General features: G+C 42.6%; 1 protein-coding gene across 1 annotated transcript; it reads left to right on the plus strand.

Annotated features, from left to right (window-relative positions):
• The first annotated feature begins 94 nt into the window (after window positions 1–94).
• Window positions 95–16,388, plus strand: BIRC7 (baculoviral IAP repeat containing 7). The gene is made up of 7 exons (XM_074157047.1): window positions 95–385; window positions 9,394–9,922; window positions 10,981–11,080; window positions 12,339–12,420; window positions 12,522–12,567; window positions 14,633–14,704; window positions 15,217–16,388. The coding sequence occupies exons 2-7, from the start codon at window positions 9,403–9,405 to the stop codon at window positions 15,417–15,419; spliced, it is 1,023 nt and encodes a 340-aa protein (XP_074013148.1). The 5' UTR covers window positions 95–385; window positions 9,394–9,402; the 3' UTR covers window positions 15,420–16,388.
• The last annotated feature ends 1,200 nt before the right edge of the window (window positions 16,389–17,588 follow it).

Consider the following 17,588-nt stretch of genomic DNA (forward strand, 5'->3'; position numbering starts at 1 on the left):
CTGCGGTGACGTCAGCGCCGAGAGCACGCGGGGCACGCCGGGACGGCGCGGGCGGGGAGAGGGAGGAAGGCTCGCGGAGCTGCCGCGCATGCGCGGGCGGGCGGCGGGCGAGGGGGCCGGGGAGGGCCTTCCCGCTTCCTCGGCCCCTTCCATCTTCCCCCATCCCCTTCTCATTCCCTCTCTCGGCCTTTGCCGGGCTGTACAGCAGACTCCTGTCCCGCAGGCGCTGCCATGCAGGCCCAGGCGCCGCCCGAGGCGCTGAGGGAGCCCGGTCTCCCCTCACACCAGCCCGCAGGCGGCGCGGATCCGGCCCTGGGGCCTGCGGCTGGGATCCTCTGGCAGGGGATCACCACCAGCCTGACTGCTGGCCGCAGTTTTTAATCAGGTTAATTCATTTTATTTTCCTTCCAGCTGCTGTTTTGCAGAACCTGGGTGAAATTTTGGCCCCTTCAGAATGGGTTATGTCGATTTCAGCAGGGTCAGACTAGCGGTTTGCAGGGAGGCTTGTCATTTACCTACGCACCCTTAGGAGGGAAGGTGACAAAATGAAGCAGTATTGAATAAGCAGCCCGAGTTGTGTTCATTTTGTGCAGCTTTATGCCAAAATTGCATCTTTGTAATTTTTAGGGAGGGCTGGTTTAAGGAGAAGTGAGGTTCAAAGAATGTATTCATATAGCAGGAAGAAACTCTGCAAAAGCGTGTAAAAATATATATTGAGTAGGCATATCCTTGTGACTTCGTGTAAAAACCTGCTTTAATTCTACATAAATAGAAGCAATGAAAGCAACGCCCATTTGTTTCTAGTATTTGATTTCTACCTCATTAATGATTGTATTTCTGCTTCTTGTACATAGCGGGCGGGGGTTTTGTTTGTTTCTTTCTTTGTTTTTCTCTAAATGGGTGGAATATCTAATGAGCAGAACTGTTGCTCCTTCATAGTTTGTAGGTCCTGCTCAGGTTCCTTTGGCCAAGATACAGTTTGTAGGTGCTGCACAGAACAAAAGGGCAGTTCCTGCCGTCCCCAAGGTCCTGCAGTTTCTAATATATCATGTATACTGAAACTTGTGTGACAATCTGCCTCAAATCTGTTTGAGTTCTGATGACCAAATCATAAATGTTTTGTAATGAAACAGAAATCAACGTGGTTCTTTCTTATTACGTGTTTTATGGTAACACCCAGAGGCCTTACTGAATTGCTGATTTACAAGCATAGTAAAACGATAGTCGCCCCATTAACAGATGGTGAACTGGGAGCCTCTTACGCCACAGCAAAAGACAATATCATTGCAGTGCTTCTAAACAACACTGGCACTGGAGGGTTGCGACTAAATGAGATCTGTAGAACATAATTTCTTTTGACTTCTTTGGAAACTGGTGCCGTAAGTGGATTTGTGGCAAAGAATTTTCATTGGTTAGCAGTGTGTCACTGAGATTATCTTTTGACATGTTATGTAGGTTTCTGCTATCTGTTGGGAGAATGGAAATAATTGTCCTTAAATTGGCCAGAAACCGAACTTTTTTCTTGAAGGTATAAAAATGCCGGCAGAGATTTAGTTTGGTCTCTTGGCTTTGAACATCCATCTTGTGTAGGTTTCTTGACATGTGCACCATTTACGGTTTCTAAGTATAAGCAAGAGAAGAGCATATTTGAGAGAAAGAATCAAAACCAGGCCTTCAACATGTGTGTGATATATTGTGTTACTGCCTGAGGTAATAACTTGAGGCCCAAACTGGGCCCAGTACCAACCAGTGTGATGGTTGTATCCCGTCTCATTGCTGCGTTCACAAGCAGCTAGAGCTCTGACCAAAACGGTTCAGGTTCTGCCACACCAAACAGTAGTTCCAGACATTACAAAGTCTTGTAACATCTCTGTGCTTAATTTTGGGCATACAAATGGCCAATTCTAGTCCGTATGAAAGATGCTAAACAATGCAATCATCCTTTCCTTTAGATAGAGGTGAAACCAGAGTCTCCTCTGTGTTCACGTATTTGGAAATTGTTAGTTTGAGTTTGTATTTATTATTCTAATAAAACATCTGAAATGAATAGTCCACTTTCTTTTGTCCTTTTGCTGATAAGTCATCCAGAGGTAAGGAAGAAGGAGTATTCCATTAATCCTCAGCACCTGGAGGTGCTTTGGGTTCTTTGTTTGCCTTAGGTAGCAAGTAAAAATCGGCAGGTTTTATCTTAATTCCGTTTGCCGTGCAGTGTAGCTGTGGACGAAGTCAGTAGGTCTGTGCTCTTGCGAGTCTCTGGATGAGCTGGAAAGGCTGGCTAAAGAGCAGCACTTCAAAAACAGATGTGAGAAAAAAGGGAGCAGCCTGGCTAGAGAGTGGAACATCTCTCTGGAAGGGAAAGGGAAAGGCTTGTCCTGGGTACTCGGGTGATGGGCACTGCTCTGAAGTCCATGTGATCGCATATGTTCACTAGTCTTGATATAGAAACGATGTGACTATGAATCATCCCAGCCATGAGTGTATGTAGGCAGAATGTTAGAACTGTGTTTGCTTCAACATCCTAAGGTACAGGGAATACAGCTGTTCGGCTCTCCCTGTTGTTTTACATGCAAAGACAGGGCATGCCAGACGTGTATATATATGTATGTGCCTAAGTCCATGTTTGTGTGAACTTTTTTTTTTTTTGCATTAGGAAAGTGTGAGTTACGGCTTCTTCCTCATAACTTTGAGAATGATTTTGTCTATCCAGTGAGAAGTACTCAATCTTTTAGAAACAAAACCAGTGAGATGAGAAGTCTTAGTTGAAGGATATAGGAAAGAGGCGTTATTCAGAATTACATCAACTCAGGGTACTCTGGGAGTGTGACACTGTAACCTGGGGGGTGGCGCAGGGGGTTTTTTTTGTTTTGTTTTGGCTTTTTTTGAGAGAAATGTGGTGGTACGTTCTTCCAGTATAAGAAAAAGTTACAAGTATCTTTTTCTTCCTTTGCAAACACTCTCTGAAATCTCAGAAGTGTTCATGTGTAAATTACAGGATACTTTTCTTTTTTCAAATTTCGATTTTACAGGGATTTTCTGCAGGCTCATCTGCTACGAGCAGGGGCGTAAAGTCAAACATTGCTGTGCTGGAATCGTTTCCCTCCTGCACCCCACACACCTGTGGAACGTAACAAGAGCAAGGATCCAATTTTAGTTTCCATCATTTTAGGGTGAAAGATAAAAGCAGACACCCAGAAAAATAGTAGCTGTTCTTCTCTCCTGTTTTTCGTGTCACTGACATGTTGTTTGTGAAAACCGGAGAAGGGAAACCATACGCAAAGAGTGTGGCCTGCGAACGGACATCCTTTGACATTATCGTCGCATGTGCTGCTCTCTGCAACTTCATTGAAAAGCTGGTAGGAGGACCTCAACTGAGCAAAGACTGATCACAAGAACTCACTCGTGTCTCCCTCTTGGTCTTCATCATCAGCAATTCTTCCGTGCTGCTATCATGTAGTTTCCATTAAATTGTAAGGTCAGTCTCTCTTTGCTTACTTATTAGATAGAATAGGGTCATCCCTTTTTGACTTCAGCTTTTTGCAGTGTCCTTCAGGTTGGTCTGTTGTCTTTCTTCCTCATCTTTCAATCTTGCTATTGATTATTGATACAGGGACAAAATAAACCTATTCCGAACCAATTTGCATGAAGAAAACCAGATGATTGCGAGTGTGAATAGCTCAAGAATAGATCTTTCTGCCTGTCGTCCAAACAATATTGAGGCAGCCTGGGCACATCTCTTTACAATAAAAACACGTTCCAAACTGTGGCAAAATGTAATTAGAAAATCAGATGTTCCCTGGTCCTTGATGGCTGATTTTCCACCAATTAAAAAGTAGGATGAGCTCCATTAGAGTCATAACAATGCCTGACAAATCCTTCTTTAAAGGCAATTAATGGCTGAATGGTGGAACGTACTTTTGTCACAAGCTGATAACAATCTGTTCTGAAGAGTGGGTAGTGTTAGTTGTGAACAATTGGGAGCAACGATACCACCCAGTTTACCTGAGGCTATGTGTCTGCTGTTCCTGTCCCTCCTGCCAGGCTTTGAGCAGGGAGAGGGAACAGAGCACAGGCGTGAGGCTCCTCCGTGTCAGAATCAGGAGTCGGGAAATGACGGGAGTCAGTGAGAGGGAGAGGCAGGAACAGAGAGGAAGGAGAAGCACAACTGATCTTTGGGGAAACTAGCCAGATGCTACTCAGAAAGGGAGGAAGACGGGGAGTATCATTCCCATTTTCTACGCTTACTGTGGGAGTTGTGCTTACCCATCCAGTTCTCTCTTAATTCTTATTCCCAATTCCTGTGCTGCTGCTCAACCCTCTAACCAAATAAAGAGAAAACAAGATCCTTGAAAAAGAAACTCAAATTTTTCCTCCAAAAGCTATTTAGAAAAAAAAACACAGGCTGTTTTCTACAAACAATTACCTTTTTCAAAGCATTGAACCGTTTTCAACCCACTCTTCTATAGCAGAAATATTTTTTATAATAGGCTGGACACTGAAATCATGACGTTATGAAAAAGTATAAAACATAGTAATGGCTTGTGGCAGAAACACTTTAATTTTCCTTGTTCCAAGGAACTAGCGTGTTAGTTTGCTTTTCTTTCAAATCACAGTAGGATTTTAAGGTCAGTTTTTCTATTGATTTTTTGAGTATCTGCTGTGCTTTGCAGATTTTTCTTTTGATATGTGCTGTGCTCAGTTCCTGTGGGCCGGGATATTAATAGTGTTTGATTCTAAACACTTTCATGAATCATGTTGCAAGCTACATTTTAGCTATTTCTAAGTATTGCAATACAGAAAGCTTTGAGGCAATCAGATGCTATGGCAGTGGAGGCCAGAAGAAAGAATTAGGGGAGGAGATTGAAAGGTTTGAACCCTTAGGAAGTCACTAAAATAAAAACCCATCATTTGTCCATGTTGACATATTTTTAATTGCTCTCAGCACCAGGCTTGGTGTCACTTCATCTTCTGCTGCTACAGTTATCTCACCACTCCTTCTGAGCTTTCCTTTGTTGGTGAAATGTTCCCCCCAAAATCACATGGATGTATCCCCACGGAAAAAGAGGAAATCACCCAGAGAAGCTGTGGCTGCCCCATCCCTGGAGGGGTTCAAGGCCAGGTTGGACGGGGCTTTGAGCAACCTGGTCTGGTGGGAGGTGTCCCTGCCCAGGGCAGAGGGTTGGAACTGGATGATCTTTAAGGTCCCTTCCAACCCAAACCATTCTGTGATTCTATGAAAACCACTCTTAAACCTGTCTTGAAGCTTACATGATGAAAGAGCATTATGTAAACCAAACAACCCTAATAATCACTGACAGAATCAGTCAGATTGTGTAAAATTAAGTTAGAATTAACTGCCTTCCAGTTCCTCTGAGCGTTTATGCAGCTTTTCCTTGAACAACGGGAATTGTAGGGGCTTGGCAATTCAGTGCACCTTTACCACAACGCTGTGGGGCATCTGTGCTGCCCTTTGCCATCAGCAGATTTCTTAAATTTTGCATGAAATCATCCCTGGGCTGCTTGCAGGCAGCTGGTGAGCCACGGCTTGGCTCTGAGGAAGGTGGATCAAGGAGCCTGCCACGTTCCAACACCCCCCGGGATCCCATTTGAGAAGGAAGGTGGTTCTAAGCAGTCCCAGATGAGGTTACTGCTTGTAAAATGCTTCATAAAATCAGAACTATCGATCATTCTTATCTTTAACAGGTGAATCGGTACAACCCAGCAGCAGAGTCCCCAACAGCCTCCATAAGAAGGATCTGGTTAACTCTGTGTCTTATATTTTTAGGATACATTCTTCAAAAATCAATATAGACTTTTAAAGAACAGGATCTGTGGAGCAGAAGATAATGTGCAATTACATATAAATTCATTACAGACAAAAAAAAAAGAACAAGATTCTGTCAATTCCATATATAAGCACTGCCCTCTACTGCTCAGGGATTTTCATTAACATGCATTTAATTAAAAAAAAAAAAGTTTCAACACTGTTCTTTTTAATTAAAGGGGCTCTGGATCTTTTTCCTTAAAAGAAAAGTCCAAATTTATCATTTTTTACAAACCTAAACTACCTGTGTTCTTATGTTAACATGGAGAACTTATGTTTTGTCAAGCATGTAGTTTAGAATAAGCTGCATTCATCTTCTCCGGCAGAAAAGTGGTAGAGGAAAACGCATTTTCAAGCAACGGCACCTTTCAAAACGAGCCTTAAAATCCTTCATTCTGAATTGTGACCGCAGAAAGGCAAAGGAATAGAAACATTTGGAATTGTGAAGGTGCGATGGTAGCAAGAGAGTGTTTATTCCCAAAGAAAAGGCAATCTAGTCAAGTTGTCTTGAGTAAATTCTTGTTACTATTTATCTGTTAATTTTATAGTACGTTTTCTTAAATGTTCTAAGGTGCAGAACACACGTGTGAGAACAAGTTGAAAAGGCCACAGCACTGGAGTCACAGCATGACGGCAGGGACTAAGGTGGCTGTCACCCTCCAATAGGGAGCTGCTGGGGTGCCCCTGCGTGACATACTCCAGCCTATTTGACATATAACTTACATCTGGACAGTCTTCTTTTAGAATATGATTGTGTTAAGTTCTGTTATTATATCAATAGAAATTAAAGAAAGAGTCATGGATGCAGTGGCAAAGGTGCTATAGTAAAATAGGGTGACTGTGAGCACCACATCATAGGAGTCGGGACGCTCTGCTGGGTTTCAGCAACGTCCCAAGGCTGGGCTCTTTCTTTTTCTGGGTTATTTCTTTTTTTCAGGGGCCCAAACAGTTACTTTTCTGGAGGAAGTTTGAGCTTAACTTTGTATCTTTCCCTGGTTTCTCCCACTTAAAACAATGAAATTTGCCAGAGGAGAATTTGAGCACAAACCCAACCAATCAGGGAAAACGAAGCATTAGAAATAGCCACTGTCAGGTGGGGTTGCTTACACCTTGGAAGGGTTTTTGCTTCTTTGAGGAGGAGAGCTTGAAGCTTGTGGGGTTGGGAGAATCTTAGTTCTTGCGAGTGTTTTGTTGGGTTTTGGTTTTTTAGTGTTTAGAAATTTACAGGTAAATTTCTATCTTTTTTTTTTTTTTTTATAGTTCTTATCGTGGTAATAAGGAATTGTTGATATTAGCTGTAATGTTGTTTTGGAAGTATATTACTATGTAGGTGTAAGCAGTGAATTGTTGGAGAATATCGGTGTTTAGTAGTTTCGTAACTATGTAAGATATCAATTAGGTTTGGAGAGCTTTAATAATTGAGTTAATGGATCTTCTGCAGAGTATATCAATGTCTTTAATGCCAGTAAACCATAATAGGTTTCTTCATAAACAAGAAGATAAATATATTTGTTCTCCTATGTTATAGCTCTTATTTATAAAAAAAAAAAAGCTTGATTTGGCTGTTAACCTTTTGGGTGGAAAAACTAATTTTCTTTCTTTGTGTTTTGCTGTGAAGGTGGTTCTGATGTGTGTTCCCGCAGTGGAAGTAGGCTGAGATAACTCGGTCACCTTCTGGGTGGAAAACAGCCTTTGTTGTAGCTCAAGAGTAATAGTTCTTTTTGTTAGGACTCAGGATGAGAGCAACACTAATACTGTGGAGCTCTGCCTGATGAACAAGTCTCTCTGTTGCTTCTGTGTTCTGAGAGTGAAATCTGCTGTGCAGGCTAAAAAACTGCATGCTTGTAAGTTTGCTTAGCCTGCAATTCTGCTGTGTATCAGTAACTAATAGGGTTTTTTCTTTTCATATGGATTTTTCTTTATACCAGTGACATAGTTCTTGAGTAACTATTTTATTGTATTAAGTGAAGCATAGTTTCTAAACCAAACTTGTAGACCCTTCTTTTCCTACAACTCTGGTTTCTGTGACTATGATTATAGAAGAAAATTCTGGTTGCTAATGCGCTTTCTCTGCTTTGCTACCTCTTACTGTGAGAGGCTTGTGGTTGGGCAAGCTTGCCTTTGCTTTTAAACTCTCACTAAATGTGTACTCCCGAAGAAGGATGGATTTGTTAACTCTGGTTATGGGTCTTGCAACTAAAATACCCTGTAAGTTTTTGCCCCTAAATGCACTGCAGCACTTTAAGAGGAACAGTACTTGAGAGACACCAGTGGCCTGAGTGCCTCTTCCCAGTCTCTGTGACTGTTTACTGCAGAGGAGCTGCTGTTCAGGTGGTCTCCACTTGATTGCTTCTTGCCATTCAAAAGTGCACTGCAGTAGTTACCTGTTATCTTAATAATGTTTTGTACCAGCTTTGAAATACCATATCTTTTTTAGGAGTGTGTGTATATATATTTTTTTTTCTAACTTAATATTTGCCTGTGTGATGTTTTGGGTCTGTATGCTTTGATAACCAGTAGATAGTTAGCACTTCCTTGGGATGAATTGACCTGTCGAGTTAGGTGGGGAAGGGATTTTCAGGATGCTTATTTAAAAAAAAAATATGGATTTGATTGCACCTACTGCTTAGTCACGTGTGGAGTGACTTCACTCCACAGGAATTCCTTCGCAGTGATTAGCTAAATGAATCCTGATTCTCAATTGTGCAATTGTATGACCTTTTGAAAGTGTATTTGCCAACCATATAGAAAGTATTAGGAGCAGCAGCTGAGTTGCAATTGAGCTTACTTGTGCAGGGAAGGGCTGTTACCTGAAGTAGGATGAAGGCTGGCATAATTGGGCACTCAGCAACTTCTTTAATTTCACTCTTCCTCTTGCATAGAACTAGCACAGGCAGAAGAAGTCTGATCTTTGATTTAAGGACACCTCCTTATAGAAACTGGACCTAATTGTTATTTTAGACGGTGTCCTGGAGAAGTTCTCTTTTATAGAGGCATTTCTGTATATTCACTGTTTAATTAGCATAATAAGGCTATGAAAAATCTACTGATATTCTGTGCAGCGTTTGGCTGTAAACAACATTATGAGACACTATTTGTTTAGGTGTTGCTGTTCTCAACCTTGTTATGGCATGCCTTCTTAAATCTATTGTTAGGGGAGGGAAAAACCACCTTTTTAATGTTAATTTAAAGGCTGAGCGAAACGACAGGGGATTTATCACACAGATCAGATGCTCAGAGCTGGATTGGCTCAGCTAGGGAGGCAGCATGCGTTTTGCCCTCCTCTTCCACTCTCTGTTCCCATGAGCATCTCTCCAGTAAATTGGCAGAGGGACTCAGAAAGTGCTGGTCTCTTCCCCTCAGACACTAGTGAGGACTCAGCAAAAGTTCAACAGCAAAGTACAGAAGCACCAGATCTCTGATTGGGCTGCAATTCCCAAACAAGCTCGGCTTTGTCAATACCAGGAGCTTTCCGGAATATGCGTGGGGATGTGGAACAAATAACATCGGGTGAGTGCTGCCTGACACCCGGAATCTGGCTGATTGCTCTGGGTTATTTCATCCTCTTTCAGAACGAGAACATGGGGGACATGACACCAGCAGAGGAGACTGAGCTCGGGGCTTCTTCCTGCCAGCTCTTTGAATCCAGCATGAGGAATGAAGCAAGAAGGCTGAGGACTTTCCAGCAATGGCCAGACACCTCACCTGTGTCTGCCCGAGATTTGGTCAGGGCTGGCTTTTTCTTTGTGGGGCCAAAAGACGAAGTACAGTGTTTCTGCTGTGGTGGTGTCCTGAAGGACTGGGGACCTGGTGATTGGCCAGCACTAGAGCACCTGAAGTCCTTCCCTTCCTGTAAATTCATTTGTGGTGAGGACGTTGGGAACCAAGAGATGCTCCGTCTTCAGGAAATCTTTGACACTGTGGATGGGCAGTTCCTCAGTCTTTTGCAGGGGATAGACAGCGAGGAGACAGCCCTGCCCAATGAACCAGAGTATCCAGAGATGGAAACGGAGGAGATGAGACTATCTACATTTCAGAACTGGCCGCAATATACTGACATGCGTCCTGAGCAACTGGCTAGAGCAGGATTCTTTTACACAGGTAGGTACTTGGGGGAAATGTTTTTAACTGTTATTCAAGGTAACTTTTGAAGGTGTCACTTTGTTCTATTGCTTGCCCAAATATTTGCAAGTATGTCCAGTGTAGTTAGAAACCACATCCTTCCTTCAGCCTGGGCTGTTTCACTTGCTGCTTGCGTAGAATTCACTTCTCTGGTAACTCCTCTTTGGCTACTGAGGGGTCTGCTAGGAAGTCAGTTCCCTGACTGGCAAGAGTGGAGAAAAAAGTGACATGTTTTACTGGCAGAAAAGTGTGTGCTTTAAGATCCTTTGAGCCTATTTATTACTTGCAGTTCTAAAAGGATTTGAGGCACTTACTTGGCATGTCACATTTTCTATAAGCTCTGTCTTGTGCTGAAGCCTTCTCAAAAAACCAAATCTGAGTGAAACCTGTAGGTAGTCAGTCCGTTTGGCTGTCACTGTGGCTTGGTTTTGGTGTCTATTGACCTAAACTCACTGGCAGCCTTTATGGACGTTGTTTCATTGCCCTTAGGGCACACAGTCTTAACTGTGTTTGGCTTTGATTTTTTTTTTTAATTATTTTTTTTCCTCTATGATCTCTGTGAAGAGAAGCACAGAAGCAGGATGGGTAGCCTGGGACCATGTTGTGGCAAATTCTTGTACTGGGATGGAAGCTGTGTACATCATCTGACTGTGCCTGCTGCTGGTTATAGCAGATTGTAGTTAGAAAACAAAGTGTGTTTATGGATGTAATTAATTACAGCTCTACTCTAAATGCAGACAAGAGGTTCTTAGATAGGTATGTGCGTACATGGGAGCTATGGCGCTCACGTGGGTGCTGCCTGTCAGCTTGTGACCCAGTCTGGAATCATCTCAACCAGCCGCAGCTCTGGAAGTTCCAACTCTCATCGGATTTCCCACCCTTATACAACTTGCACAGTGTTGGTGAACTCTCATGTGCTCATCTGTTCTGTCTGGTAGCTTGTGTTTTGTGCTGAATCTCTCCAGGTTCTCATCTGGGACTCGTAGAGCATACAGTGCCTCAGATGTCAATTAATCTCTTGATGATGTCTGTTTCAGGACTAAATGATATAGTGAGGTGTTTTTACTGTGATGGACATGTGAGGAACTGGTCATTTGGAGATGATCCTTGGAGGGAACATGCCAAGTGGTATCCAGGGTAAGTCAGTCTTGGTTGACAAATGTCCCTTGTAGCAAGACCAAAAGATATGCTGGAATAAGCATAAGATATGCAGGATAGCGTTCCATGTTGATTTCTTATTTCATTAAGAAATGAAAGCTGAGACCTCCAGCTGAGAAACAAACGAGTCAGTGGTGTACTGGTAATAAGCGCTGCTTCCAGGCTCTGTTATTAGCTCTGTTCTAGATTTTTCTACCTACCTAGAGCAGATGAAAAGCTAATCAGGTATGTTCAATTATATTTAATATATCAAACTTCATAAACCGTTGTTATAGTCTGTAACCTTCTGGAAATCCCTGAAACCTCAAGAGAAGGGTTCTGAATTCTCAAAGTTGCACAGCAAGGGACCATCTTCAGATCCTAGCAGTGGGTCAAGATAGAAAACTTGTTTCTAGGTCTGCTACTTAGTCTGTTCTGTATTCCAGAAGTGCCTTCCTTCCAGTCTCCACGTGTATGTGGAACAACCAAAGATTGGCCTGAAAACTTAATCATCGTATCTTCAGCTCCCTCTCCTTTCCTGTATCTCCCTTTGCACCCTCCCCAAAAAGCAGTTGATGTGTCTCTCTGCAAACGCTATTCCTTACAATAGTTTGCTGACTCCAGGACATCTGGCTTCAGTCCCTTTAGGCTGCTTCTTGGGCATTGCCACACCTTCTGCTCCAAAGGCTGATGTATCACTGGAGTGTTCTGTGTTAATGATGAAACCTACTGGATGATGGCTGTCTAAGCTGTAACTAGTTTTTTTTAAATAGAAGTGACAAAGCCTAAATATTTAGACCCTCTCACTTCAAAAGCAAAATCAAATGTTCAAGCTTAGGTAGATTTACCATCTAAAAGTTCAATTAAAATGACTTTCTTTGACATCAAAGAACAGCTGTGGTTTCTCTGAGGTACAAAAAGAATTATATTGTAAGCGTTTTTCTGTAACAGTTCTTGTGGTTTTTCTGTGAACTTTCTGAATCATGCTTTCTATGGTTTGTTCCAAAGGACATTGCAACTGAGCTCATCTTGGGCCAAACATGAAAACTGAATTAAGGGGGGAATCATGAGCCTCTTCTCATTGCCCTTCATGTGAGAAGTGGCGGGCAGGGGGGAAAAATGTGATACTCTCTCCTCTTTAATGAATATAGCAGTTTGCTTATAACCCAATAGCACCCTTTGCTTCTAAAATTCAAACTACTGCTGCTACTTTCACATGAGATCCTGTACTAATGTATCTAATTCTTTCTGGTTATAGGTGTGAATTTTTATTGCGGTCAAGAGGAAGAGAATTTATTCGCAGTGTTCAGGAGTCCTTTTCTAGCACCCTGCTATCTCCGGTGAGTCGTGAATATTTTGTGTATAGAGGATGGGGGCTTAGTAAATAGGGGGTGTTTTGAGCATGTCCTTCTCTTATGTAATCATTTTGTGACATTTTCAGAGGGATTCCTGGGATCAGACTGAACAAGGTTCCCCTGCTTCTTCAGGTCAGTGCTGTAATTACATGGTATTTTGTCTCCTGTTGAAAGTGGTGTTGTCTTACTCTTTCTACCCCATCCCAGCTACTGTGCACCCTGCAGACATGGTGTTTGTGAGATGTTTTGGTATTCTATAAGCTGTTTCATTTTGTTTTTAGGAAATGGTCTCTAGTACAAGAAGCAAAATTGTTTGCTCTTGTGAGACCTCTTGGTCTAAGACCAGAGACCTCTAATTGTGTGACTTCTGGGTGCTCGCCTAGCCTTCCTTTGACTTGTCCATGCTCTTGATGTTTTTGTCTGTAGAGTCTTTCAGACTATGGCATTTTAAACGTACTTGATAGGAGACCAGAGACCAGCTGGAGGGTCTAATTATTCATGAAAGTGGTGATCCTGGGAATCTATTCCCTTTCATCAGTTGCTCTTGGAAATCTAACTAGGTGAAATTTGGCTCTTGTAACTGTGTAAAACTGATTTTTCTCATTCTCTTGAAGAGTCCATCCGATAGGATGAGCTTAAGAAAGATTTAAGCTTTTGAACAGGCTGCCAACTGAATTTTCCACTTCTGTCTTTGCTGATGAGTGGTTGGGGTAGATTATGAGGTAGGAGAGACTTCAATTGGGATGTTCCTCTTGATCTTCATGAAGGTAGTTTTGAGACTTGTATTCTGGGATGTGAAAACAAAGATAAGGATTTTGGACTGGGGCCAAACATGGGAGACTTGGTTCACTGATACAGTAGAATAAACCATCTAAAATTAGTCCCTTGGCTTTTATGAAGTTGCTGTTGATGAATTTCTTGTGAATTATGATTGGAAGTAAAAACTGTAAATCTGGATGTTGATCTAGCTATACAGGTAGCTTGAGGAATGTTCTAGAATATATAAATGCCATTTTATGTACAGCAGCTTCAGGGAGTGGTGTACTTTTTGCCCAAAGTGCTGCCTTTTTGGTAAAGCATCTGCTTGCTGCTTTACAGATCCTCTGGGGAATTGGCAATTATGGGCTCCTCCTCTGAATTGGTTGACCAGAGTGTGGGATGTCCTGGATATGGACTTTCCCCCTACGTGGGTAGCCAACCTGATAGAGAATCAATCCATACTGACTGGGACTTTCAACCTTTCTGAGTCTGAGCTGGTTTCTGATCTGCTCCAGCCAGACTGGGGAGAGAGCAGCAGTGCAGAGGAGAGCAGAGGTATGCCTGAATCGCACACCCATGATCTCAGTGGATGTTTAGCCTCTTGTTCACATCATCTTGAGCACTGAGGTGTCTTGTGGGTCTGCTTTCTCTCTTCCTGGGCTGAAATTAAGAGTAGTAATATATTCAAGCCTGCCTTTCTTTGAGAGGCTGAAGAATGAGATTCTTCTTTAAAGAAACCTGAAGGAGCTGTGATTATTGGGGTATCAGTAACTGTATCTGCCTCCAGTAGGTAGTAGATATCCTCGATATTTTCTGCAGTAGTGGACAGCCGCACAATGCGGAGGCTTGTCCACAAAATCACATCCGGTGCAGACAGACAGAGCTGTCTGAAGCAAGGCCTCTAGGATGGATGAGTACTCCAAGCCTATTTAAAACTGAATCAATGACTTGATCAGAAACAGCCATACTTCTTTTTTTTTATTGGGATAATATATATTCTCCCTAACTTATTTATGTCTGTCTTGTGTTATCTGTTTTGTGGAGTCTGTTTGCCAAGTGAAGTTTATTAGAAGACAGTTCCACACAGGCTTTCTCTGGTAGCTTTCCAAAGCTTCTGTATCATGGTCTGCCATCTCTGTAGCTAAGGGCAGAGGAAAATAATGATTTCCACAAAACCAAAAGTGTGATTAAATAGTAGCACAGGAGTAGGAAAGAGCAGCTGATGGCAGGACTTGGTAGGGAGGTTAACATACCTAGTGACTAAAACACCACAGAGAACATCAGCTTCACCAGGCTGTGTGTGAAGTTAAGAGCTGAGTAAAGAGGCGTTTACCTGAAAGCTACTGAAATCCAGGATATTTCATGTTTTTAAACAGTACTGTCTGAAGAGGGAGGAAAGGGGTAGCACTTAATACCGTCTTCTTTCCTGGTAATACAGATGCTGTTCGGAGGGAGACCGAAACATCAAGTTCGGGAGAAGAAACGCAATCTGTGCAGCAAAAGGAATCAGGTGCACTGGGCTGGCAGTGGTGGTAAAATTGAGCCTAGGCATAGTTGGGATGACTTTTATAGTAGCGGTATCAGTGGTCACTGTACTTGTTCGTTTTTTTTTTTCTTTTTAAATCCTGAAGGGGAACATGTGCTAGCTTGAATGGTAACTGAACACAAACACTTACTCAGGAACTGGAGTTCCACTGTGAAGCGGACAGTTATCCTGATAAACCAAATTTTTTTATAACTTACATATTCCAGTAAAAAGATGTTGCTATCTCTCTCCCTGCTCAGTCCAGCATGTGTAGATATGCTAAATCTTCTGTAGAGAAGCTGGAGCCTGTAATAGCTGTAGTTTTTCAGCTTAAATGAAACTTTCCCCAGAGGTAGCTTTGCCATCTTCAGTCAGTCTCTCAACAAAATGATGAGCAAATTGCAGTGTGACTCTCTAAGATGACAGGACTGGCACTCTGGAGCTGTTATAATGCTAACAGTTTGGGCTTTTTTCTTTTTTTTTTTTTGGGGGTAAAGATGAGTCTCGGATGAGCACAGAAGAACAGCTCCGACGCCTGCAAGAGGAAAGGATGTGCAAAGTGTGCATGGACAGAGATGTGTCTGTTGTGTTTGTTCCTTGTGGCCACCTGGTTGCTTGTGGCGAGTGTGCCCTCAATCTGAGATTGTGCCCTATCTGCAGAGCGGTTATCCAGGGAAGTGTGAGGACTTTCATGTCCTGAACCATGATGTGCCTAAGGGGAAAGACTAAGGTTATACAACTCGTAATGCAGCTGAGGAAGAAAATAAGTAAACAGTTTGATGCTGGAGCAATCTTATTTGCAGAGTAGCTTGGCATAAGCGTAAAAACTTACTAGATGTGCCTCTGATGCACAGTGTTTCTAGTAAGAGTTGCTGGTTTGCTGTACTCTTGCTGATTTTGCTGTAGGACTGCTCCAGAAAAACTCTGCTGGTTTCTTTTGTCTTCCAAAAACAAGCTTTTGTTGACAGAGATTCTCCTTCTCCAAATTCTTGCATTCTCAAATGAATCCCTCCTCTGTGTTGAAATCAAAGGCTGTGTTCAGTTGACTGTCTCTGGTTCTCTTTCCCTCATTTAGTAGTTGTTTAGAGACTATTCTGCTAGGGTTGATGGCTTCCTTCAGTAAGTCTGAGTCAAAATGGGAGTATTATATAAAATGCATTCCGTTGAGACTAGAATACTCAGCAGCAATGTATTGTGGGGGAGGGAGAATCCAGCTTATTCTTCTGAGCTCTTTGCTGTCTTCCCTCCCTCCCCCTGGCTGAATTTTTAACAATTGACAATGTTTCAGTAATGCTCAAATCTGCATAACTAAGAGAAAAGCCTGGCCTGTAGTAGACTCTCCAAGCTCTTTACTCTCAGCTGACCTCCCCAGACTGAAGGTGAAAGGCTCTTTTGATGGTCAGGGTCACTAGATGATCTCCTGGACGCTTCTTATGGACCCTCTTCCCTGACTGTTTGATGCTATTCTACTAGAACATTACTATGGAAACTTACCTTTTCAGGACTTCTGTTTGATGGCTAAACTGATGATTCTTATTTTAAATGGAACATTCTATCATGTAGCAAAAAAGAACGGTTTGTCAATACTGTAGCTTGTCAACTGCAGGGGAAAGGAAATACTTTTTTTTTTAATTAACTACTTTTTTCATGGAATAAAGTTTTCTTTATCTTACAGAGGTCTGAGTATTTGATTCCAGTAGAATGCCCTACTGGGGGAGGGGGTGTGGTGATGTCCTGAGATGTTAGAGTGGCAGCAGGCTGTAGATAACTTGAAGGTCAGCCCTTCAGTGCTACATGGGCATGAATGAGAGAAGCAACTCTTCTTACCATCCCTTGGCTTCATTTGGCAGTAACACGACAGCACGTGGGTCCTCCGGTCTCTCTTAGCTGCAAAAGAAGGGGTAAGGATGCAGGAGGGTGAGGACCTAATACATGAAGCTGTGTAAATGGGGAATAATTCTGCAGCTGAACTCCATGTGGAATTTTGGTATGTGGCTCTAAAACACATCTGTGGAGACTGGAGCAACTCTGGAGTTGCTTCTCTTTGGTTCCAGCCCTGGATACTAAACAGGGTTATTGGCTTTTCTCTGAGTAACTTTATGATGTCAATTATCCCAGTGCCATGTGGGAGGGCAGATTTCTTCATCCTCTCTTCAGAAGAAGGTAATATTAATGCAGCTCTTGGCAAAGCTGAGAGAAATTACTAGTTGAGCAGTTGAAACACTCCAGCTCTTGGAGGAACTGATGGGTCTTTGCCGGACAGCAGTGTTCATAGGGAACAGAATTGCACCACCAGGCAAAACTAGGTGTTGTGTCTGGGTTCAAGCTAGCATTGCCTTTATTTTGCCTCTGTAAATAACAGCAACAGCTTAAGTAGATGTGCTAATCTGAGAAGGGGAAACCAAAATCAGATTTGTGTTGGAATGGCATTATTTCCTTCTGAACTTCAGCTCAGTGTGGCCGGAACTCAGCCTGAGCAGCAACAGGGCTACAAGGCTGTAAACTTAACAGCTATTTCTGGAGCTTCTGTTATTTAACGCTTTGAAAATTGTGGCTTTTCCGCATCTGGAAGGGCAGAGCCGTTTTATCTATGGGAAGATGTCCCTTCAGAAACAAGTACATGTTGGTTGGGTTTTTTCTTGTTTTGACTAGCAGTATTTTAAGTGATGCCTATCCCCAATAGAGGGCACTCCTGACCTGGTGATAAGGGAACCTGCTGGAGCAAAACCTTCAGCTGCTCCTTACTCTCACAGCACCTGGAGATGCAAAGGCTGGGAGTCCCTGCCCTGAGGGAACAGGGTCACTGCATCACCTTCCAGTACTTAGAGTAGGTCTAGCACAAGCAGAACAGGAGGAAGGGTTCTCAGAG

This window comes from Numenius arquata, chromosome 12 (assembly GCF_964106895.1).
Source record: "Numenius arquata chromosome 12, bNumArq3.hap1.1, whole genome shotgun sequence".
Lineage (NCBI taxonomy): Eukaryota > Metazoa > Chordata > Aves > Charadriiformes > Scolopacidae > Numenius > Numenius arquata.